This window comes from Clytia hemisphaerica, unplaced genomic scaffold, assembly GCF_902728285.1.
Source record: "Clytia hemisphaerica strain Z4C2 unplaced genomic scaffold, Clytia hemisphaerica genome assembly, whole genome shotgun sequence".
Lineage (NCBI taxonomy): Eukaryota > Metazoa > Cnidaria > Hydrozoa > Leptothecata > Clytiidae > Clytia > Clytia hemisphaerica.
Window position 1 is genome coordinate 65,742 of NW_027103321.1, and position 25,163 is coordinate 90,904.

Consider the following 25,163-nt stretch of genomic DNA (forward strand, 5'->3'; position numbering starts at 1 on the left):
TATTTTACCTACCCCAAATATTTAGGAGGCTGAGTTTTAAACAAATGGTCAAGTTGAAACGAACGATAAATGTATCAAGGTTTGTTTTATTTACCCCCTGGTGACTTAACAAAAGAGACTTAACTCGATGTTACAATCCAATTATTGAAAGTTTGTCTCGGCCTTCTTATAATGAGCGAGACATACGTTCTCTGATTACGCAATTTTCATATTGACATTTTCGAGGCATTTTGATGTAACTGTCAAAGTGTCGTGAAAGGCCGGCAAAAAGTGCGATCGGATTACGACGCGCAAGTGGAGAGGCCTTCAGTTGCTCGGGTTTTCTCAAATTTTTATTCAATTAAACTTGACAAAGTTCGATTAAGTTCGATTAGTTCGATTAAGTTTGATTATTGTAATCGAACTAATCGAACTGTCGAGGTCTCTTTAAAAAAAGTTCGATTAAGTTCGATTTCAGTAATCGAACTTAATCTCGAGAACTTTGTATTTTGAGAAATTTGTGAGTATTCGATTAAAGTTCGACAACCGAACTTAGTCGAACATTAATCGGCCAACAAGGTTCGATTAAGTTCGACAAAGTTCGATTAAAAATACCGTTCGATTACGTCTGGTCTACAAGATAGGATAGGTTTTGAAAAAAAAATTAAAATTTGAAAAATCTTCTGGAGTTACTAAAGAAGACAAACGGTAATGGTTTAAAAATGCAATGTGAAGCGAGTACATAGTAGAAATATGTTATTAATTCCAACCATCTCTATCGGTGCATAACTTATACATTTGAAGGAGAAAGATTACCTGGTTTTTGTGAGCTTTTGTTGATCGTTTTGAGAAAGGGTTTTGAAAATTTTGAAATTCATTTGCTTGTTCCTACCACGTCCGCAATATTTACCCACCGTGCTTGCAAAATCATGACGTCCTCTGATCAAGTGACGTACTCAACTCATCAGTCGAGCCGTATGCGCATTTACATTATACCGTGTTGGCAATTGATACTATTATTTTTTAACAACCAACTCGAATAAAGAAAGTGAATTTCGTTTTATGGACAAGTCAGTAAAAATGATTTCGATTCAGCGGTAAAATCATGGTAAAAATCTAAATTTCTAGAAATATCAGACACGAATCCCACATCCCAGTCTAACGAAAACTAAACTATGAAGATTTTGCTCTTCTTATTCGCTCTTTACGTCCAAAGTATCTATTGTGATAATGATGAGGTATATATATGTTCTAATTATTTCAACTTTTTTCAGCAAGTTTTGTCTCTTCACAAGTTGAGTTGCTGTGCAATAGATAGTCATTCCAGGGTCAAATTTAAACTATTCTGGGGGCAATCAAACCTAGTTCATCTTGTAGAGCTTCAAAAAGAAAAAAAATGAGGGGTCATACACCTAATGATAAGCGGTTCCGGAGATATTGAGATTTTGGTTCCGCTAAAATAGCACCTTTTTAGACATTTGAGGTTGACAATTTAGCCCAGAAATGGCATATAAAATGGCACCGAAATTGAAAATTCAAGCTTTTGTATTGAGTCAAGATATTCCAGATATCTTTATTTTGACTGCAGACTTTTATCAAATTCTTTTTGTAATGGCTTGCTAACACTTCAAGGAAGAAATGAAAAGACATTTTTTGAAAAAGAAGATATTACGGAGTGGTTACGGAGGACCCTGCCGACGCACCGGACTGTCCGGTGTATTTGTCCGGTGGCAAAAAGTATCCTTTCGCTACACCGGACGTAATAAGTCCGGTGTCAGTCCGGTGTTGCATACAGGGAATTTTATTTTGGACGCCGGACATTTATGAAACAAAAAATTAAGAAACACCGGACGCACCGGACTGGTTATGTCCGGTGTTTTGATTGTCCGGTGGAAAAAAATTTCCTTCTCCGACACCGGACATCCGACTTCCTTAAGTCCGGTGTAGAAATTGTCCGGTGGTAAAAAAAATTCTCTTTTACACCGGATTTTCGCGTGTCCGGTGTTCGTTAAGTCCGGTGCGTCGGCAGGGTCCTGGTTACGGTTCCGGCAGTCGGAACTCCAATCCCGAGTGATACGGTTCCGGCAGTTCCTATCACGCATGCGCAAAGTGTCGGAACTTTATAAAATATGGCTGTCTTGGTTCCGGCAGTCGGAACTCCGACCCCGAATGATACGGTTCCGGCATTTCCTATCACGCATGCGCAAAGTGTCGGAACTTTATAAAGTATGGCTCTTTACCCTTTCAGTGTAGACCTAAAGCTCCAAAACAGCATCTAATAACATGAAAACCAGAATATGATTCTTCAATGGGAATCAAAACTATAAAGTGCACTTACAAACATCAATTTGTCAGATCTAACAAAATTAATAACCGCACTGTCATCATTGACAATAAAATAAACGATTTTCTGTCAAGAGCCTTGTAAACATTCCAACAACTTCCATCGAAATGATCTATCACAGCTCAGTCTACCATTTTTAGCGCGGTCCGAGGATTGAGCCGAGAACACTCCGCGAACTCCTGCGCGGGTGAAAAAATTCAATCTGTCAATCATTTTCTCAAGCGAGGAGTACGCGAAGCGATTCTAGCTTTACGATAGTGCCGCGGGTCATCAATGGATAGTATTCAATTATCATTATCCCTTTATTTCCATTCCTAGAACTTTTGCAAAAAAAGGAAAAATAGAAAAGTTGTATTTTTTACTGCTCTATTCACATACTGAATTTGAAAGATCTTCTATGTGGCGTTTTTTTGCAAACTTTAAAAAACTGATTTTTGTCCTGCCTTTGCGGGACTTTGGCTTAAGTGCTTGAGTGCAGCATAGGGTACAAAGTCCAAACATGCGTTTCCCGTAATTTTTGTGTGAAGAGTTAGGTCTATACTGCCTTTCACCTTTTTGAAAATCCCCCCTTTTTGAGAAATGTCCCTACCCGCCCCTGGAAAAATATACTTTATAAAGGGGTCACACTATGAGCTGAAGGAATTCTTCGAGAAAGTTTGAGATATCTTGGATGAAATTACATTGAATCAAATCAACAAGAAAATAAGTAAATAAATTGATGGTTGATTGTTGATCGATTATGATTGTAATATCGATACTACTCACAATTTATTTATACCTCAATGTTAGCTCTCAGAAATGAATAGCTCAAAAAATACCTTGAACTCCTAATTGTAGTTCCATCGTACATATAAACATTCAAATAAAGCACTCACTGGCACTTGCAACTCAACACTGACACAGATAAAAGCAATTTCATTTCCCGCGCCCGCGCATGCGTGATAGGAACTGCCGGAACCGTATCATTCGGGATCAGAGTTCCGACTGCCGGAACCGTAACCACTCCGAAGATATTACATTCCAAAAACAATAAAAACGTTATAAAGCGGAAGTTAGAATTGCTGAACCTACCTATCTTTGTAATCAAAGCGCTGCAGAGGAAAAATTCCCCATGGCATATAAATAACTGTTTTAGGCTAAAAAAGGATCAAATTTTTCAGTGGTATCACTCTCTATAATTCTAGTCCTCATTTTTAGGCTGAAAATGCTTGCCAAAGTATGAAAAGTAAAAAATAATAACTTTAATGAAAGAATTAATTTCAGAGAGTATAGCACCATTGGATTTCTCTGGTATTTTCTGATAAATATGGAAAGTTTCACTGTCTGAACATTTTTTCCTCCGCAGCGCTTTGAAATCAAAGATGAGTTGTGAAATTTTTTGTGTCCCGCAGATCTAATTTTTCTAAAAATGGCCTTAGTTGAAACGAATCTTTAGACAAAAGTGTAGAATATTACACCTGCATATTATATATGGTTGGAAAGCTAAAAGAAAGCTCTAAATTACTCAAAAATAATTAATTTTATAGCTCAACTACACAAAGAACAATTGCTTTTCAAAGTTTGAACTAAAATTGAAGATTTTGATAAGCGTCAAATAAAAAACAAGCAAACCCGGAATGGCTACAATAGACAAGCAGCTGAGGTACATAGTGCACCCCCCCCCACTCTGCAGGGGGGGTTTGGATTTTTGGGTCCAAAACAGCCAGGTGGGAGTCTGAAATTTTGGACTTTCAGGTGGGGGAAATAGGTTGAGGTGGGACTAGAAATCTTTAGGTGAGACTCTTATGGAAATCTTGAAAAATATTCCAAAGCATATATAGGTTTTAATATTTTTGTTGAGTTTTTGATTCTTGTTAACCTTAGGTTACAAGACTTAGATTATAAATGAAGGATTGATAAAGAACTCTGCATTAAAAACTTAAATTCATATCACAGTTTGTTGTTGTTGAATTGAATTGCTTTACATTTCCTATCCGTGAACAAGTAAAAATTGAAAGGGAGGTCAGCACATCTAAATTTGGTAATTAAAAAATTTTTATTAAATAAAATCCCTATTTTAGGTGGGACTTGGAAAGTCAACTATCAGGTGGGAGTTTCTCAAGTGCTGGGACCTGAAATTTTAGGTTGGACCTTGACCCCCCCTGCACACTATGAGGTATGATTAGCCTGGAGATCCATGCTATGATTTCTTATTCTATATACTGATGACGAAATATATAGCATGGTAGGGGCTGACAGTTTGAATTTCCCATATCCTAATAACGGTTGAAAACACAGCCAATCAAATCCTGTTATTGTTTCACTGGTCACACTTTCTTAAAGAAAGCGCAACTTCTGAAATTCGGTTTTTATTTTAGTAAGTGAGGACAGCGCTAAATTCGAATTTCCCACTGTAATTTTTTTGAGTCCAAAATCGGACTCACAGCTCTGACCCGTCAAGTATTCATCAGATTTAAAAAAAAATACGCAGACGGGTTCCTGTCTAAGGTATGATATGATATGATTTCTTTTCTAATAAGTTTCCGAAATATGTCTATGCTGGTCTATGTACACAGTAGTCAGCCCTTTTGGGCTTTGGTTCTATGTACATTTAAAAAATAGAATATCTACGAAAATATCACCTTAGCGGTGATACAAAGGAAATTGGTTGTTCCTAAAAGCTAAATAGTTAAAATAAATATAATGGGTTCTAAATAATATACTTCTAAATAAAATATAAGTAAAAAATGTAAGTATTAGCATAAGCTATGCTAAGAAAAATAGACTATAAAATATATAGTTGCAAAGACAGCTTTAAATGTGCCTATTGGCATCAAGAATGTAAGTAAATGAAATTAATTGAACAAAGAGAAACAGAGGAAGAACTATTTACAGATATTTACATGGTATGTATGATTCCTCATGAAAGAGAAAGTAAAGGGAATGAAAACAAACGATTTGATTTCGTATCAGAAATTAGTTGTTTATTGCAAGAATTTATTCTTCAATCTATCAGTGAAAGATGAGAGTGATATGTCTTGTTCGTAAATATTATTACAGTGAGCATTCCAGAATCGGTGCACATAGGGTGCACAGGCCAAAATTTTCCCCTCAAATTTTGAAAACCAAACTAATTTTATTTGAAAGTCCTTACCTTTATGAGAAAAATGAGGGGTCATTTGTTAAAATAGGTTAAGTAGTTCCAAAGTTATTCCATTTTCAAACCACTAAAAAACCACCTTTTCAAGGAATCGTCTCCCTACCACGCGCAACCAAGAAATGACCTTTGGACAGCACCAAAAAACATTAAAGATGGCAGGTGAATTCTAGCCTTCTGCGTGGCGGGGCGTGATGAGTTTTCCTGGTGCGGTCTGAAAATCGGCCAGATGACTGTTAAACTTTAGCCTATCGCTAATGAGCAGGAAATGATAGCTAAAAACAAATTTTACCAATGAAAAGCTGAAACCCTTAGCTTTCCAACGATATATGGTAGTCCTGATAAAAATTTCAGGAAAGTGCCGAAAAATCAAAATTTCTTCTTTTTTCTCAATTTAAAGACGGCCCGTAGATTTTCGAAAAGGCTACCACGTGACAAACTAAAGTACTATCTTTCCCGCGTTTAAAAAAAAACCCGCGAGTCTATAACTAATCCAGCTCAATAGCGATAGCCATTTGAAAAATGGTGGTCAAGGTTGAGGGTGGTGCCATGAATTCTGAGTCACCATTATTTCACCTTGATGTCTAATAAATGGTATATCTTTTTATTGAAGGTAGGTAATGGGATGGGTTTTTTTTCTTTGTTTTCTCTGATAAATTCTGAGTATTCAAAAACAAAGAATGAACAAGTTTGGAGTTGTTAAGGATAAGTTAATGATGGATGGAATGTTCTAATTTTGATTTTCGACTTGTTCCACGCAAAAAATCCCGACGAGTGCGCACCCTACTACATGAAAGACTGTTTAAAGGAAAGTATGTATTTATATGGTTAATGAACATGCCTTGGTCACCTTGACGAGTGCCAAGGTCATGGTTATGGTTAGCGTCGTTTATGTATTTTTTGACATTTTCTGGAAGAGTCTTTTGTTTAAGTTTAAATATTAGCTTACAGCTTTCAATCTGGTAAAGTTGGTCAATGTGTAGAATTTTAGTATTTGTGTGATTTTGCAGGATTTTGTATTATACTTTCAGCCTTATTTACAAGTTTGTTTATGTTTGTAAGGTGACTCAATGGTGATCCCCAGGCAAGGATACCATATAACAGGTGGGACTGAATAAAAGAATGGTATAAATTACATAGGAGGGCAGGTGGGACTAGGAATTTAGTTGAATGTAATATACCTATACCACGAGATATTCGTTGGGAGACCATCTTCACAAAAAAATTGGACCGGGTGCGAACAATATCAAACCACTTTTAATTGAAAATATACAACCTAAATATCAAGGAACCATCAACTGGAGTTGTTGAAATTACTTAGTCCGGTAATATTTTAGGACCTGATGACGTCAGGACCCTGCCGACGAAGGTGAAGGCTTCTTCGTAAAGACAAAAGACATGTATCTATTTTTCGGATCCGGTATGCGGGAATAGTGTCAACCTGCAGGCGACCTGGTAGGGTTGGGTATGGGTGTGGTTTGGGTGTGGTTACGTATCAGATTGGCTAGGGAATTGATTATTATCAGTTAGGGTTAGGGTTGGAGCTCGAAACAAGCACTCTTTTGTGATTTTCTCTTAATACAGTCTGGTCTGCAGTTTGTACAATATAAATAGCCGTCAGAAGCGCTATCCTGGTATGGATCCGTGGCGCAATGGACAAGGCAATGGGTTTCAAAACATCGGAACTTTGCATTTAGTGGGTTCGAATCCCACCGGTGGCGATCTGTCGGTAAGTCATTCAGTAAGTTAGAAAACATAGAAAATAACTCAGAAAGAACCAGAAAGTCAGACAAAGTACGAACAAGAGACTGGAAAGTACGAAATAAGTCAAGATCTGTCTTTCATCTTTGTGAAGAAGCCACGACCACCGATGCAACGAACTTAAGGAACACCGGACACGCGAAAGTCCGGTGTAAAATGAGAATTTTTTTTACCACCGGACAATTTCTACACCGGACTTGAGGAAGTCGGATGTCCGGTGTCGGAGAAGGATATTTTTCCCACCGGACATTACCAGTCCGGTGCGTCCGGTGTTTCTTAACTAACCACGCCTTCTCTCTGGGAACTTCACCCCGTGCACACCTTGTCGTTTTGGGAAAAATGACAGTTTTACGCTTTCCGTCATAACTTTTGATCTACTAAACCGATTCAAAAAAATAAGCCTATTCTGGAAAGCCCAACTATCCTTCTTTCCAAAAGTGTTAAAATAAAGGATTTTCCTCTATCAATGGTGACACAGTAGTCTTCTGCCTTACAGTTGAAAAAAATTCAAAACGCAAATTGTCATATTTTTCAAAATTTTAAGTTCCGGTTAAAAAAAAAGTGGGGAGAACATTTGCGATACCATAATTTTCTGGCTCATTGTTTCCATCATTATAACTACAACTGCTAGCCAAAAAATCACAATCATACCTTTACTAGAAAAGGCAGAATTCATTTTTAGAAAACCTTGGCATGGTGTCAGCCCCCCTCCCAGAAATCTGAAGGGCACCTAAGCCAGGTTAGTAGAGGGGGGCTAATGCCTTGCAATTCCTCGGGGTTACCTATTCATTAAGGGTTCCTAGCTGTCTTGATGGAGGCTCTGGGGGCTGGTTTTATTTTCCAAATCGAATTTTTCAAAATATTTCAAATTATTGAATTTTTTTACCCCAGCACCTAGTTTCCCATCCAATTTCTCTTTCGTTTCCCATCACGCCATCTTTTCCTATATTTTTCTGATGTGGTTGTTTTGATTTACAGCCGCCATCTTTATAGCATAACAACAAAGCTTATTAGCAGGCGTTCATGCGTGAGCGCTTTCCACGCTATCATTAAGATTTTAGGAATGACAAAAGAACAAAAAGTGTCAATTCAAAAAAAAAATTTTTGGCTGAATGGGGTACCTAACTCAAAGCAATTTCTCAAGGGGACCTAAATTGCTGGGGGCACCATGCTCAATGGGGGCACCTGAAAAGTAGGCTGAAACAATGCTTGGTTTTCGAGAAAATTTCCACATAAATCAGAGGCACGTAAGGCAGAGGCCCCTTGAGGTAATTTTTATGGGAAATATCACTAAAAACAGCTAAAAATGACTTTCCTATCATCAACCAGCATGAAAGCAATAGAAATAACATAGTATATACACTTTGAAACTCTTTGCAGCCTTATCAGAAGCCTTAACTAGGCTGACAGGCCTCCAGTCCTCACCCTTAATGTACCGTCATACTAAAGAATAAGGAGGCAGAAACTTACCTCAAACACTGACTAAACTACAAACAAGCAATACATAACATTTCCAACCAATAAAACAAACCATTTTCCACTAAATAAACATAAAAAGTTAGTTACAGCAGTCAATAAGCTCATAATTTCCCAAAGAATATTTTGCCTGATTTTCCAGTTTGTTTTGACAGTTAAAATCGAAAGTAGGTGGTTTCAAACTATTGAAAATAGTTTGTTTCCATTTTCTCTCCGTCATATAAGACATTTCCCGGGATTTAAAGGCGTCTTTAAGGCGGTAGGGCAGCTTTTCTTTAAACCGCACGAAAAACGTATATTTACGGCCTCGGGTATAGCTTAAAACGTAAATTTACGGCCTCGACGTGGTAAAGGTTAATATTTAGTTTCATAAATGTCCGACGTCCAAAATTCCCTGTATGCAACACCGGACTGACACCGGAATTATTGCGTCAGGGGTAGCTAAAGGATATTTTTTGTCACCGGACAAATACACCGGACAGTCTGGTGCGTCGGCAGGGTCCTATGACGTCATGTGTGCCCATAGGGCCAGGCCCAATTGATTGTTTGGTTCGTGTCCTAGAAGCTTTGAAAAATGGGTCAGTCGGTCGGTAACTAAAATTGGAACCTTTTTTCACCTTCCCACCAAAAACCTCAATTTTTAAAATTCCTCCAGCAATCGCGCAAGCTTTAGTCTACCATTTTTGTTTTGATTTAACTTTGTATTTTAATGACCAGCCTGGTCATTCATTTCAGGGCTATGCAAGTCTCCGTCCACTGATGCAAGTTACCCAAACTCACTGTATTTCTTTTTGAGTTACTAAATTCCATCTTTGATTGTTCTAATGAGTAAAATATTTATTTTATAAGAGGCTTTGCTGGCTTTACAATCTTGTGCAAACTTGCTTATGTTTTGCATACTTTCCAAGTAAATCCACAGCTTTTTCTGCTTATTTGTTCCTTTATTTTTGCACAGCCCTCGAAATTCAAGTAAAAGTAAGTCGGCACGTAAGTGCCGTCCAAATCCGGCCGAAGGCCGGCAAAATTTTGCCGACCTAAGCTTGTTTTTAGGTCGGCAATGCCGATCTGAGCTATATTTTAGGTCGGCAAAGTTGTTTAAAGGCTACGGCAATGTTTGTTTTTTTATTTGAGTGCGATATGGTTCTTATTAGAGACTTTCATTTTACAGTTACAGTTGCTGTTAAGGTCGGCTTTGCTGACCTAAAAGATAACTTATGGTCGGCTGCCGAGAGAATCAATGAATATGGTCGGCAATGAACTGCCGACCATACGCACTCTTTGGTCGGCTTTTAGGTCGGCACTGCCGAATGCCGAGCTGAAATTCGAGGGCTGTTTGCATATGATTCAAAATGGCAGAGGGAAAGGGGAAAAGGTTCATTGGTAAAAATATTCTAAATTCCTGGAATTTTTGACACAATCTTGACTTTCAAAGGAATTTGTTGTGGTTTAGACAGTTTGACAAAAACTGGGGGAAAAATTGGCAAAATTTCTGAACCACCAGGTACCCCCTCTCTGAAACTCCCCCCTCAAGTGTTAAAAGCAAACCTGAAATCTGATATTGTGCAAGAAATTTGCTAGAATTAGAGGAAAATGGCAAAATCTTTGCCCAATAGCAGATTACAAAACATCAGGCTTTTTTGGGCCATTTTCCGCTTTTCCACAAGGAAGATTTTTGCTCAATCAAGCTCAATATCAGATTTTAAGTTTGCTTTCATCCAGCTTCAACACTCACGGCTTTTCTAGGCCATTTTTTGCTCTACCACTATAATTAAATTCCTTGCCAAATAAAATAATTGGATTTCAGGTCAGCTTTCGAAAACTTTGAGCTGTTTTCTGTTATTATTTCTTGTTCAACATCAGATTTTTTAAATTATAATATGACAATTATTTTGTCAAACAAGATGCTCTACTTCGGTATTTTTCAAGCACTTTTTACCACCGTTATTCGGTGGCTCTTGTTGGCTTCTTGCAAAATTAAGTTAGAACTTTAGCCGTTATTTTTAATGCATAAAACATATTTTTAGGGTGTTTAGAGGGCATGGAAAAAATTGAGAACTTTGTTTTTTTATTTGTTTTCATAGAATCCATCTTATCAAAAACCAAGTGTGGGAGATACTGCATATCTATCAGAAGCCTTTCATAACCAAGAAGAATTTAAATCAAGGTAAACTTATATCATTTTCTTCCTATCAGCCTATTATCTTATTATTTTTAAGACACAAGACACAGTCGTAGGGCCTGGTAGGGTACTGACCCATTGGCAGGTGGTTGTGTCTAATTTTGAATCTCAAAAAAATTAGTTCTCAGTACTAAATTTAGGGTGGGTGTGTATCACTTATTTAAAGCTAGTAGCTTTGGTATTTGGTGAGTAAAATGGGTGAAAGTTCGTTATAATAATCAGAAATACAAAAATATAAAAATATTTAAATATTTATCAAATTTTATCCTTTTAGCACTATTTTTATAAAAAACGTTTTGCTTTACATCAATCAGCATCAATCTGCTAAAATATAATGCTATCTTAATAAGAAAGCGGCTTACTTTGATGAGAACTAATTTAACGAGCTAAAAAATCCTAATTTTTAGAGTCGATAAAAGTCAAATTGTTCAAATTGTGAACAGTGTAGTACCAAAATTTGCAGAGATCTCACCCACCATTAGTGGATTCGATTCAGAAGTGGTACCAAAATTCTCGGGCCCCTAGATACGTCATAGCCACGATTTTTACATTTTTCAAGCTGAAATCATAACCCCAGAAAATAATTTGAAGTCACTACTTCACATTATTTTCAAGAATCATACCTCAAAAATGTTTAAATTAGTTATTGTTCAAATGCAAAAATAGTGGAAATCCTCAATAAAAATCATTAGACACTGGAGGTAACTGGATCCCCATTAACCTACCACTATTTCGATCACTAAGTATTTCAAGGCCTTTACCTTCACCCTTCCAGAGTGATGTAGCCATATTTTTCTTGGTAACCAGCTTCCAAATAGAGGGAAGGGGTTCCTTTTTCTGCAAAAAAGTTACTACCATTTAAAAGTAGGTTGCATTTATTTGAAGTAATACGGCATAAATTATTATAAATTTCTTTATAAAGCCTAATCAAATAAAAACAGTGTTGTGTGGTCCCAAGATACATCCCATTGAGCAACAAAAGCAGGGCAACAATACGAAACAATACTTCTTTAATTTTTATAAGGTAAACAAAAAAATCAATTTCTCTTCTTCTTTTCAAGTAGTCTTTTCTTAGGGGTTGTTTATATGGCTGGTGGGCTGACCTGGATAGCTGGGCTGGCCCACTCTGGTGTATAGAACAAAATCAATGATGCAAAATTGATCAAAAGATATTCAAAGATACAAATCACCATGTGGTCAAAGCACATGGTGTATAAAATAGAGCTATGTGGTTTGTAAATGCATAGTAATATAGCAAAAATATATATATAGTGAAGATATGTAATATCTGTCATTTTAGAAAAAGAAAAGTATTGATATATAAATAACTCAAACTGATAAAAACAAAAAAAGTTAAGAATATTTTTGTTAATTATGTATATTTACGATTTTTTTGGTATTTTTAAGTTTTTATTTTTTAAATCATTCCGAAACAGAGGGAAATTTAGCAAAAAGTCAAAGGGAATTTAAATAGTGGTATGTGAAAGAAAAACCTAATCCAAATGAAGATGATAGAAGAAAAAATATTAGAGAAACAATGAATTACAAAAATTTCTGACAAACACACGTCCGTACAATCATTAATAAAAGCTCATCAGAATACATACAAAATGGGGACAAACACAAAACAAATATATAAAAAAACAAGCATACACACAACACAAACCCGAAGTCCCAGACTTGTGACTGGCATAGTGACTTTCCACGTATTTAAGAGCCCACACTCAGTTGCCTTCAGAAAATATATTCATTCAGAATATATATGAAAAAAACTTCGTCAACAAATGCCTTCTCTTGCTGCAACATCTAACAAGGAAGAAAATGGAAATGACGCCGACCAATGCACGGAAAAGAACTGTATTAAAGATAACGATAATATGAGAATTAAATGCCAAAAATGCCATGCATTGGACTTCCAACATACCAATTAAAGCTGTTCCTGAGTAAAAGCTATCGTAAATACCAGTGTATAAATTGCTGCTCAATTGATGAAGAACTGAATAAAAAGATAATCGATAAATCAGTAAGAATCAAAAGCTGCGCCGATAGCCACAAAGACAATAGTGAGAATTAGAGGAGACTGAGCTGTGTTGTTTAAGGAGCTGCAAGCAAGATGTCAAGGATATCTAAAGGAGAAGAATCAAGTAACGGAAATAATCAAATAGAACTTTCTGTCTTGGAAACAAAACTCGTAAACAAAATCGAAGAAACCGTAAATGCAAAGACCACAATGGACGAAGAGAAAATTCCTACTAAAAGTTACGCTGAGATGGCGAAAACCAGCAACAAATTAAACATATCCAATATCAAACGACGTCTCCGTAGCAAGAAAGTCGAAGAACAAATTGAAGAACAGAGAAAACAGTTTAGGGATGCCAACATTGTCATCCATGGCGTTAAAGAGACCAAAGAAAAAGATGATAATGACTTTGTAGCCGAGATACTGAGCAGCGTCAACATCAAGACAGTGTCAACGTACATTTCCCGTATAGGAAAGGAGTCTGACATGCGTCCGATCAAAGTTGTGTTTAAAGACACTCATTTTAAATACAGATTTATGAAGCAGTTGAGAGAACTAAAGAGATATCAGATCAGATCGGTTTAAGAGGTCAATGCATGCCTGAAACCGTACTTCTGTATAATAACAATAATAATAATAATAATAATAATATGCATAATATGGTAGCAACTTCAAAAATATTAACATAACTTGGCCTATTGAAGTAAGTCATTATGTTATTATGTACATAATTATATAAAAAGACAAGATCTAAAAGATATTAGAGGCTGTTAGAGGATGAAAGATCAAATTATCATATTGTAAACTGACACCCAATTTAAAGACTTAAAAATAAAATGAAAATAAAAGGAAATGTTTCCCAACATCCTTAATTTTACCAAACAGAACATTGTTCTGCATTTTTCACAAATATTATTCTGGTCTGTATTTTTCGAAAGCATCTAGCAAGGACCTTTTTTAAACATCGGTTTCCCAGGCATAGCCTTCTTGGAAAATTTGATCTGTTGGCTAAAAGTTTCAAAAATCTTTTTCCTAAAAATGAAGATCTGTTTCTCCTCAAAGCTTAAATTTTCAATCTCAAAGTATCTTCCCTAGAAATCGGTCTGTTTCCATAATTTTCAGAATAAAAATTTTGATCTGTTCGCCCAAACTTATAAGGAATCTAATATAATTTCCTCTCCTGGAAATTTTCATCTGTTTCCTTTGCTTTTTGTGATTAATATCTGTTTTCCCCCCAGAAAGTTCAATCTGTTTCCAATGCAATATTATCTTTTTGGAAACAGATATCTCCTAGAAATATTGATCTGTTTCTCTCTGACATCATCAGCTGGAGTGGGGAAACAGATAAAGGTCTTTCCTAGAAAACCGGATCTGTTTCCCCAGAAAACCGGATCTGTTTCCCCATTTTTCAAAAAAAGCTCTCTCCAGGAAAAGGGAAACAGATATTTCGGGGGAAATGGGCTCGTTGGCTGCTTCTGATTTTTTCAAGTAAGAGAAAAAGGAAGACAACATGACCATGATAAAAAATAGTAGATTTCAGCACCTTTGGGAAAATGACTATTGCAACTTAAAGGAGAATTGATATTTGAGATTTGGCATTCCAATTTTTTGCCTGGACAGGAAGAAGATTAAAAATTGAGTTTAATAAAAAAATAACTAATTAAAAATCTTGTTTATTTACTTAATTAATTAGCTTTAAAGATTGCTCTTTTTCGGCTCTAAGAAGGAGAAAATTACACCCTCCCTCTATTTTGTGACGTAGGTTGCGTGGGTGAATAAACATAATGTTTTAAAAGTCTGCAGTAGTAAAAAAGAGAAGAAGCTTGAAAGGAGTTTTACATTAATGTTATATATGATGTACAGTGATAGTATGAAACATTTTTTTTGAAAATTGTAATTTCGATACACTTGGTTTGCAATAAAAATGCCTTCGTGCCTTGCGATAAATTGTAATAATACCACTGGGAAAACAATACAATACCAGATCCAAACAAGAATCGTTTTTTATGTACGCGTTGGCTTAACAATAATATGCTAAATGGAACATTAAAAACTTTGAATTTAGCAGGAATCGAGTCGTATGTAGTGATCATTTTCATGAAAATTGTTTTCAAAGGGAATTGAGATCAGAACTTCTGGATATGATAAGGATAAATCTCCTTACCAATTTGAAGGATATGGAGCAACTGACCGAACCATATTATACTGGAAGCTTAGAGGTGTTTCATTCCCTACTCAATTCGTATGCACCAAAAAGAAAAGAGTTTGAGCTCAATGTGATGGATACCAGAGTCAAATTAGCTGTCCTTGACCACAATTCTAATGTTGACAGGAAGCAAGCTATCATCCAGAAACCAAGGAAAGGATCAGGCCAAAAGGGGGAGATGCAGTGGAAATTCGTGTCATCGAAGCTCTCAAAAGATTGGATTGCAAAGCCCAAAAAGGAGGCAAAGTCAGTTTCGTTTATCGAAAATCTTTTGAGGGAAGTTGTTCAACGTAAGACAAATGGTGAGAAGGCTTACAAAAAAGCTTCTGACTTAACTGATAGACTGACTGCCCCTAAAAACATTGCTTTTACAGACAGAAACTAAAATTACTCTCTCTTTGCTCTCTTTCATTTCTCTCCTTTTTTTTGAAAATCTAAAAACCTACTCACGTGCATCATACGTCACAAATTTTGTTGCCATGGTGATATAAGGGAATATTTAATTGTCTATTATTCGGTATAAAAAACTATGAATTATATATTTTTTCGAATCGTGTTAATGAGCTCTTTAAGAATATAATCATAAGTTTCATTGAGAATCACACATATTAATTCCCCTTTAAGTTTTTTAACAATCTTAAATCTGATTTTGTAAATCATCGATCAATCTTAGTATCATTTTATCATGAACTCAAGCACCAGTTTATAGAATTTAGGGGAAAAAGGGGTACTCCAATAAGTAGCTCAATTGGAGTACCCTACCTTTTAGCATGGAGGTATAAAGAAACAGGAGATGTATGCTATTGTAACCAAGCTCGCCCTACGATTAAAAATGTTATGATGTATGCATGATTATGAGAATCATGTATCGTGCATTTTTAATGAGCCCTTTTATCCATAGGTGAAATCTTATTTGCTCATTTAAGCTTTAGAAATTAGATGAGACGAGATCCATTGTTTCTGACATCAGTGTTAAGAAAATATTTGGACTAAAAAAAGGCCTGTAAACTTGGCAATCCTTCATCCAGAGGAATGTAAAGAGATGGAAAAACAGCTTCTTCAGAACAATAGACAAACGGCTCGTCATATACCGGGTCCTTTGCCCTTAAGGGAATTTGTTTCAAGCTAATGGATTTGTTTTGTTGTTGCTTTAAAAAAGTTGTATAATTAGCGTGGTATGACGAAATTCTTTTGTTTCAGGTCAAATTATGCGTAAACTTTAGGGGCTTATATTTTGGGGAGACCTCTTTTATACCAAAAGATACCTATATTCTCTTGCTCAGGATTTTCTAGCGATTCTAATGATATAACGGCATCATGACCGCATAATTAGATTAAAAGCTAAAGTGCACGAAAATAAGAAATCAAATCTGTCTTTGATGAATTTCTATCAAATTTTTTAGAAATAATTTGGTATCATTGTGATGAGAATTTTTCAGACATAATTTGGTATCATTGTGATGAGAATTTTTCAGACTACAAGTTAGTGTAAAATTTGTTACTGGATACTGAAAGTTTAAAAAGTAATGGATCAAAAACGAAAAACATAAAACCACTTTTATAAACACAGCATATAGAAACCAGCCCTCTTCGCATGGTGAGCCGTTTTTTCTGAAATTTTTGTAACAACCAAATTAAAGCTAAAACAAAGGAGTTTTCAATAGACACGATCAGAAAACTTCGGGTAATCAGAGAAGCACTTTTTCTATTCCATCCCATTTCTCTGCTTCATCAAATGATAAGATTTTTCGATCAATGTTTTCTTTAAGGTGAACTGTATTGCTTGATACTTTCCTCCAAAATTCTCCAGCGACTTTATGTCTACAAATTGAATCTGAAATCATGTGTGCTTATAAAAAGCTTTTCATTTTCTGGCTTGAGAAAATATCTTTTCAAAACAAAATTTAACGGATAACGAAATTGAACATAAACTTGTTTCATGGACAAAGTTTTATTTAATTTTCTTATATTAGAAGGCTAGAAATCTTAAATATTAAAAGTTAGAATGTTCATAGAAATCAAAAGACTTTAACGACCAATTATCGACACATTTAACTCCTGTTTTTCTTTATAAATACCTTCATGCTTTTAGGAACACCTGGTTGCACTGAGCACTTATTTATACATAACAGGCTTTGACTAATTTCTATTCAAGTACCAATTTCAAATGGGTCCATTTTTTGACCCAAATGGCTCCAATTACAATATCATTAGTCCCTCATTTACAATTCGAACTTTGATGGTCTGAATATCAGAATTTTAATATTTCCATTAGATTCAGATTTTCGAAATAAAAAAAAAGATTGGAAGATATGCACTACAGCACTTAATTTAAAATTGTTTTTCTGTACAATTTTCAAGCTTCTAGGAACAATAATAAAGTGCAAATTTGTTTAGTTTGATTTACATTTTTTTGCCACTGCTGTGAAATTCATGCTCAAGCTTATTTACTTTTAAACAGATGGATAATGTCAGAAGCTAAAAAAGATGGAGTAGAAGATAGCATTGCAAAATATGACGGTGAGTCTTATTTTGAATTGAAATCTCTGCCGTGAGAGAGCCCTTGGAAAAGGCCATTTTTTTATGAATATGTATGGTTGGGGCAAGCTAAGAATAACGTCAGGCTACCTGAGCTAGTGTCAGTGATTTGGCAAAATACAATTTTACTAGAAATGACCCTCAATTTATAATAAAATGGCAAATATTATTTGATATGTAGCTTTCTCTTTTTGGACCTACCTCGAGGTGGTCCTATAAATTAACCATTGTCCGTTTGTTCATTCATTTGTTAGCTACCAGCTTTTCGTGAGATGGTCTAATTAGTTTCTTCTGATTTTTTGCACACTTATGCAAAATGATAATGCCCAAAATGTGATGGAGCCCGATTTTGGAAGAAAAAAAATTCAAAACTTCAATGATGGAGAGATCATTCCCTGATAGATTTAAAGTTTTATGTGGTACATTCTTTTAATATTGATTTTTCGTTTACTGATAAGCAGGTAGTTCCATAAAAGTTTCGCTTGTTATAGATTGTTTTATAATGTTTTGATTTTTTGGTAATAGGTGTATGGAAGATTGCAGAACCAAAGCAGAATCCACTTGAAGGAGATCATGGTTTAGTTTTGTCAGTAAGTTCTATCAAATTCTTCTTTTAAAACAAGATGTTTACAGGTTGAGAATTTTACTGAAAATTTATTTTTGTCTGTTTATTTCTCAATGAAATTACTTCATTTGTATTTTAGTCACAAGCCAAACATGCTGCTGTTTCTGCTTCTCTTGATAAACCTTTCAAATTTGAAGACAAACCTCTAATTGTACAGTAAGTATTAGATTCTCATAAACCTTTCTATGGATTTTTTTAATTTAGTAACGATCCTAAAAATCCCTCCCTGTGATAATCAGTCCAGAATTTCTGATTTTAAATTTTCATTTTTTCAAATATCCAGTGGTTTTAAATAGGTTGAAAATCGTTTCATGAGGGTAAAAGGTGTTCTTATTTCTGTTCTTGTGTCAAGTCTAGAAAAGAGAACATTAAGGAAAAATTGGTCCCATGTAATGTGACATGTTTCTGTAAATTAACTCTTTGTCGCTATGTATCAAATGTTCTTTTCCTTGTAGGTATGAAGTACGTTTCCAGAACAAGCATGAATGTGGCGGTGCATACATCAAACTTGTTGCTGACAGTCCTTCATTAAATCTTGCAGAATTTACCGATAAAACAGAATACAGTATTATGTTTGGTCCAGACAGATGCGGCAATGATAACAAGGTAACCAAAATATTATCTAAAGCTTTTATTAATTTCAAATTCCTAAATATGCCCATCTTGAAAGTGCCAGTGTTATTAGAATATCATCTAATTCAATTTTTATTTTACATACATGTTCTTGAAATTGACTGTTTCTATATTTAATTCTTTTTTCAGCTTCACTTCATCTTCCAACATGAAAATCCAATCACACATAAAATGGAAGAAAAGCATGCTAAGAAACCAAGCAAAGACTTTGGGAACATCTTTGAGGATGGCAAAACACATTTAGTTACATTGGTTGTCGAGCCTGATAACACATACAAAATTCTATTGGATCGAAAAGAGTTATCATCTGGTAGTTTGTTGGCTGATATGGAGCCTCCAGTCAACCCACCAAAGATGATCGACGATCCTGAAGACAGCAAACCAGAGAACTGGGATGAACGGGAAAAAATCAAGGACCCTGCGGCTGTTAAGCCAGACGATTGGTAACTTAAATTTCCCTTATTCTATTTAGAATAAAAGGATTTGCGATTTTTTAGATGCTCCTATTCTTATTATATTTGATAGTTTGTGAAACAGAATCTTGGCTACACTTGCTTGTATTTATTATTGGAAAGAGGGATATTTCAATTCTAATTTGATTTTGTAGGGACGAAGATGCTCCAATGATGATTGAAGATCCTAACGCACAAAAACCATCAGGTTGGTTGGATGATGAATCAGAACTGGTCCCTGATCCAAATGCTGTCCGCCCTGCTGATTGGTTAGTTGGTCTCATTTTGTGAAATTTTGTTGTCAGTGTTTGATTTATAATAGTTTGATTTCATTTCAATCGAAGCAAGAATAATTATTTGATAGTTTGGGATGTCAGTTGCTTTTTTCAGCGATGTCCTTCATTTCAAAGAAACATTCTATTGAAGAGTCTTTCGATTTTGAATTTGTTGCTTCTACTGCTGTTTAACTTGCAATTTTGTTCAATAAATTGTATGTTGGAAATTGAAGCAAGAATAAATATTTGATAGTTTGGGATGTCAGTTGCTTTTTTCATTGATGTCCTTCATTTCAAAGAAATATCCTATTGAAGAATCTTTTGATTTTATATTTGTTGCTTCTACTGCTGTTTAACTTGCAATTTTGTTCAATAAATTGTATGTTGGAAATTGAAGCAAGAATAATTATTTGATAGTTTGGGATGTCAGTTGCTTTTTTCATTGATGTCCTTCATTTCAAAGAAACATCCTATTGAAGAATCTTTTGATTTTATATTTGTTGCTTCTACTGCTGTTTACCTTGTAATTTTGTTCAATAAATTGTATGTTGGAAATTGAAGCAAGAATAATTATTTGATAGTTTGGGATGTCAGTTGTTTTTTTCATTGATGTCCTTCATTTCAAAGAAACATCCTATTGAAGAGTTTTAATTTCAATTTGTTGCTTCTACTGCTGTTTAACTTGCAATTTTGTTCAATAAATTGTATGTTGGAAATTGAAGCAAGAATAAATATTTGATAGTTTGGGATGTTAGTTGCTTTTTTCAGTGATGTCCTTCATTTCAAAGAAACATCCTATTGAAGAGTTTTAATTTCAATTTGTTGCTTCTACTGCTGTTTAACTTGCAATTTTGTTCAATAAATTGTATGTTGGAAATTGAAGCAAGAATGAATATTTGATAGTTTGGGATGTCAGTTGCTTTTTTCATTGTCCTTCATTTCAAAGAAACATCCTATTGAAGAAGCTTTTTATTTCATATTTGTTGCTTCTACTGCTGTTTAACTTGCAATTTTGTTCAATAAATTGTATGTTGGAAATTGAAGCAAGAATGAATATTTGATAGTTTGGGATGTCAGTTGTTTTTTTCATTGTCCTTCATTTCAAAGAAACATCCTATTGAAGAAGCTTTTTATTTCATATTTGTTGCTTCTACTGCTGTTTAACTTGCAATTTTGTTCAATAAATTGTATGTTGGAAATTGAAGCAAGAATGAATATTTGATAGTTTGGGATGTCAGTTGTTTTTTTCATTGATGTCCTTCATTTCAAAGAAACATCCTATTGAAGAGTTTTAATTTCAATTTGTTGCTTCTACTGCTGTTTAACTTGCAATTTTGTTCAATAAATTGTATGTTGGAAATTGATGCAAGAATAAATATTTGATAGTTTGGGATGTCAGTTGCTTTTTTCATTGATGTCCTTCATTTCAAAGAAACATCCTATTGAAGAGTTTTAATTTCAATTTGTTGCTTCTACTGCTGTTTAACTTGCAATTTTGTTCAATGAATTGTATGTTGGAAATTGAAGCAAGAATAAATATTTGATAGTTTGGGATGTCAGTTGCTTTTTTCAGTGATGTCCTTCATTTCAAAAAAAACATCCATTTCAATTATCCTAAACAATTGAAAAATATGTGTTACCGATATTAGACAGTTTTAAAAAGGGGTTTGATATGAATATTAGAAATATGATATGAATATGATATGAATATTTATTTTAAAGAAGGCTTAAACCTACATCAACATTAAGCACCGATTGGTTTTCACTGCCACAGTATTACACGTATAATTTTGAACTCTCTCTTCTGTTTAGGGACGACGAAGAAGACGGTGAATGGGAGGCTCCACAAATTGACAACCCCAAATGCAAAGCTGTCGGATGTGGTGAATGGAAAAGACCCTCCATTAAAAACGCAAATTACAAAGGAAAATGGTCCGCCCCTCTTATTGCCAACCCTGATTACAAGGTAAAGCATCTCCTAATAACTTTTCTGTAGCAAATTCTGTTACACGCATTTTTATAAGAACATAAGACCAAAACCTAAGAAAAAATTATGAAAACTCTCATTGAATTTAGGTCAATTTTGAATCGTTAAATGAAAAAACCAAGCATATTAAGAACAGTTACGCCTGAAGCCAAATTTGAACAGTCGAAATTGACTGACTCTTTAAATTAATGTTGCTTTGAACTTCCTTTATAGGGTATATGGGCTCCACGTAAAATTGAGAATCCGAACTTCTTCGAGGATACGAATCCATTCGCAATGAAAAGTATTTCAGCAGTGGGATTTGAGTTGTGGTCTATGCAATCAGACATTCTGTTTGATAATCTCATAATCGCTGATGACCAATCAATCGTCGACCAATGGACCGTCCAATCGTGAGCTTTTATCCATTCCCTCTCTCTAGGGTAAAGAAAAAAGAAAAAATATTTTTGGGAATGGCCCTTTTTGGAAATATAATGATGGACTTAATTAAGGGGGCCTTTTATGGGAGGGTAAAATCACTTTTTGGAAAATGCTTATAATGGCGCTTGAAACCAGCGGTAATAGCTCATGTTGTGAGCTAGTGTTTCTTTTGTTTATCTTAACCCCTTTTAATAAATATTCTTCCCTCTTTTAATAAATATTCTTCCCTCTTTTAATAAATATTCTTCCCTCTTTTTCATTAGATGGGAAATGAAACGTAAACAAGAAAAGTCATCCGATTCTTCAGTGGTATGAACTTTATTTCTCCGTTCACGTTATATTGTCTGTGTCAATTGAAGGGGTCAAATACAGCTATCTAAACTTATTCGAATTAAAAGACAAGTATTTTATTCTATCATTCATAAGAAATGATATCAAATTCTTGAAATATTTTATAACCTTTATGCCAAGTATTTGGAACATTTTTTTGTTGAGTCGATAAAAAATCTATATATTATTAAAGTGTTGACCATTAATGGTTATCAAAATCTTACATATTATTGTTTGTTTCGAATACTGTGTGGTGACATCAATTGGAAATTCTTTGTCGTTTTTGGTCGGTAGATAAGGGTGTCACGTCGAAATTGTGAATTCTTATATTATTAGGAATTATTTGCTTTTTTCCGAAAGGTTCCAGTTCCATCGATTTTACTATTTTGAATGAAAACCTTCTGATCTTCGACGACTTTTAATGTAGTGAAGAGTGAACATGTTTTGATGTTTTTGCAGGCAGTAGATGTTCCGTGATGGGATGTGAGTATATTTCTTTGCAGCACAATTTAACAACTTTTTTTCTTATCGCCTTTCTCAGACAGGTATGTGGGAGAATTTCATGGAAGCAACCGAAGAAAAACCATGGCTTTGGATCGTGGCCATTGCTTGTATTTTTGTACCCATCGTTCTTTTGGTTTATTTCTGCACTTCCTCGAGCAAGGTGAGCTCAAAAATATTTTTTTCTACGCATATATTATCTTTTTTGTTTTTCATCCAGTTTCTGAAGACCTAACGTTTAAATTAACAAGGTTTGAATCATTTATGTTGTACTTTAAGGCCAATATTTAGCAATCAATTTAAGACACTCTACTCGCATATTATAAAAAGGAAGTCTTTAGTTGGTTGATCTCTTGATCTCTTGATCTATCACGATGAATATAAAATTTAGATACTTTCGATATGTCAATGATTCCACGTGACTTATCCGAGAATTTCATAAGCTGATTTATTACTTATTTACGTCTCGTGGTTTTCTGACACTCATTTTATTTCTACGTCTCACTTTTTTAATTGTTTTACCCCCCTGTTTTGAGACTAGGCAACAGTCACTTTAATCTCTTTTATAATATCGTGGTAAAACGCAGTAGATTTGCTTCTTATTTGAAAGAAGTTTTAAAGCTATTATTTTGTTCGATAACAATCTTGTTGATTCACGTGAGATAGGGTATAAGTTCTGATCACTGTGATTTCTTACTTTCAACTGAACAATCAACATTTCTGGTTTAAGAGTGAAGAAGTAAGTCGAAGGAAGAAGACAGACGAACCAACGCCTGATGATGCACCTGTGGAAGAAGAACATGAAAGTCAAACTGAAGGAGAAGAAGGAGCAGCCTCCACTGAAGAAAGTGACGACAAAGCCGCCGTAAGTTCTCCACAATGTACTTGGTACAATCTGGCGGTTTTCTTTTTGCGGAAAGTCTTGGAACCTTTTAGTGATGTATTCTATGTTCGTGCTATCAATTGGAAATTAAAAAGAAACACAATGTCTTGTTGTTAATAGTAGAATTGCCATGGAAATTGTAACGGCCAAATAACGTTCGTTGAATTTCTTTCATTTAGACTGAAGACGAGGGAGAAGTAGAAGTAGAAGCCCCAAAAACTGACGGAGAAGCTGAAACTGTTGAACCCAAAGTAGAAGAAGTTGCTGAAGATTCTCCCAAAACTGTAAGGATTGTCCCAATCATTCCCAACTTTAAATTATTTGAACATTTTCTGGTCCCTAGCCTGGAACCCATCACAAGTTAAATTTCCCTGTTAAATCATTCGCTAAGAAGTTTTTCTTTACATGCTTGTCTTGCAGGACAAAGAAGAAGATAGCCAAGTCTTGCAGGACAAAGAAGAAGATAGCCAAGTCTTGCAGGACAAAGAAGATAGCCAAGAGGAAGGTGATGAGAAAACTGAAGAAGCAGCAAGCAATACAGCCGATGAAGCCGGAGAAGCAAGCCCCTCGCCAAGGTAACCACTTGAAGCAAGCCCCTCGCCAGTCACTTGTTCATTTCCATCATTTTTATTTAAGAGATACCTTTCTTCTTTTGCTATTGAAACTTAATCAAATCTTCAAAGCCAGTGTAATACATATATGCCTGCTTGCTGATCTTGCAAGAGCAATGCAAAATGTTTTCTCTATCCATTTACTCAGTCAGTTCGCTTTGAGTGTGTACTAATTCTTGTTTTGCTCGCCATTTGTCAAGCAATGCTAATGCTCCAATTCTAAGATATTATATATCGTTGGAAAGATAACTGCGAGCACTATCATTTTTGAGAAAATTTTTTCCTTACTTAATCTTCCAGGACAAGAAGTAAACGTAGGGCAAGAAAGGATTAAATTCGCATCCAACAGTATTTTCATTTCACTCGAAATATCTGGCTCGATTTCGGAGCTGTTGATTGCTGGATGTTTGAAATGAAAGATCATATCTTTACTTAAAATTTTGTAAATTCTCTTAGACTATATTTTCAATTTATTATGATTGCTTTTTCTCCATTCCCAAATAATTCTTCTGTGTGTTATGTTGTGTTGTGTTATTGTTTCTGAAAGAATATCATAGAGCAAAATTTCCATCTATTTCTTAATATTATTAGACGTACTTTATTATCAACATGAAATATAAATTATCAAAGTACTGTTTTCAAATACAATCCATTTGTTGTAAGATCTTCCATTCAGGATCCCTGTTTTTACACGGTAGTAATTTGGTGTGTGTCGAAAGCCTCTTCAAATCATAAATTTCAGCGACCCTTACTTCTCCCTTCTAGGCCCCCTTCTACCTCGCAAATAACAATGTTATCCCAGAAACT

The 25,163-nt window shown here is 35.0% G+C and overlaps 2 protein-coding genes across 3 annotated transcripts in view; one reads left to right on the plus strand and one right to left on the minus strand.

Annotated features, from left to right (window-relative positions):
- LOC136815008 (sec1 family domain-containing protein 2-like) overlaps window positions 1-902 on the minus strand; it is a 15,832-nt gene extending 14,930 nt beyond the window's left edge. The window contains exon 1 of the mRNA XM_067071446.1: window positions 796-902. The gene's annotated coding sequence lies outside the window, so the exon portion shown is untranslated. The remainder of the gene's footprint in view (window positions 1-795) is intronic.
- A 145-nt stretch (window positions 903-1,047) lies between these two features.
- LOC136815036 (calnexin-like) lies at window positions 1,048-25,004 on the plus strand. 2 transcript variants are annotated; one of them, XM_067071480.1, is made up of 16 exons: window positions 1,048-1,217; window positions 10,778-10,860; window positions 17,563-17,621; window positions 18,165-18,229; window positions 18,344-18,420; window positions 18,720-18,870; window positions 19,027-19,340; window positions 19,505-19,618; window positions 21,437-21,590; window positions 21,825-22,003; window positions 22,295-22,340; window positions 22,903-23,025; window positions 23,593-23,727; window positions 23,925-24,029; window positions 24,196-24,320; window positions 24,657-25,004. In XM_067071480.1, the coding sequence occupies exons 1-16, from the start codon at window positions 1,155-1,157 to the stop codon at window positions 24,688-24,690; spliced, it is 1,827 nt and encodes a 608-aa protein (XP_066927581.1). In that variant the 5' UTR covers window positions 1,048-1,154; the 3' UTR covers window positions 24,691-25,004. The 2 variants fall into 2 exon arrangements, with proteins under 2 accessions (XP_066927581.1, XP_066927573.1); XM_067071472.1 differs by having other exon boundaries at window positions 1,062-1,217; window positions 24,166-24,320.
- Window positions 25,005-25,163: the final 159 nt, after the last annotated feature.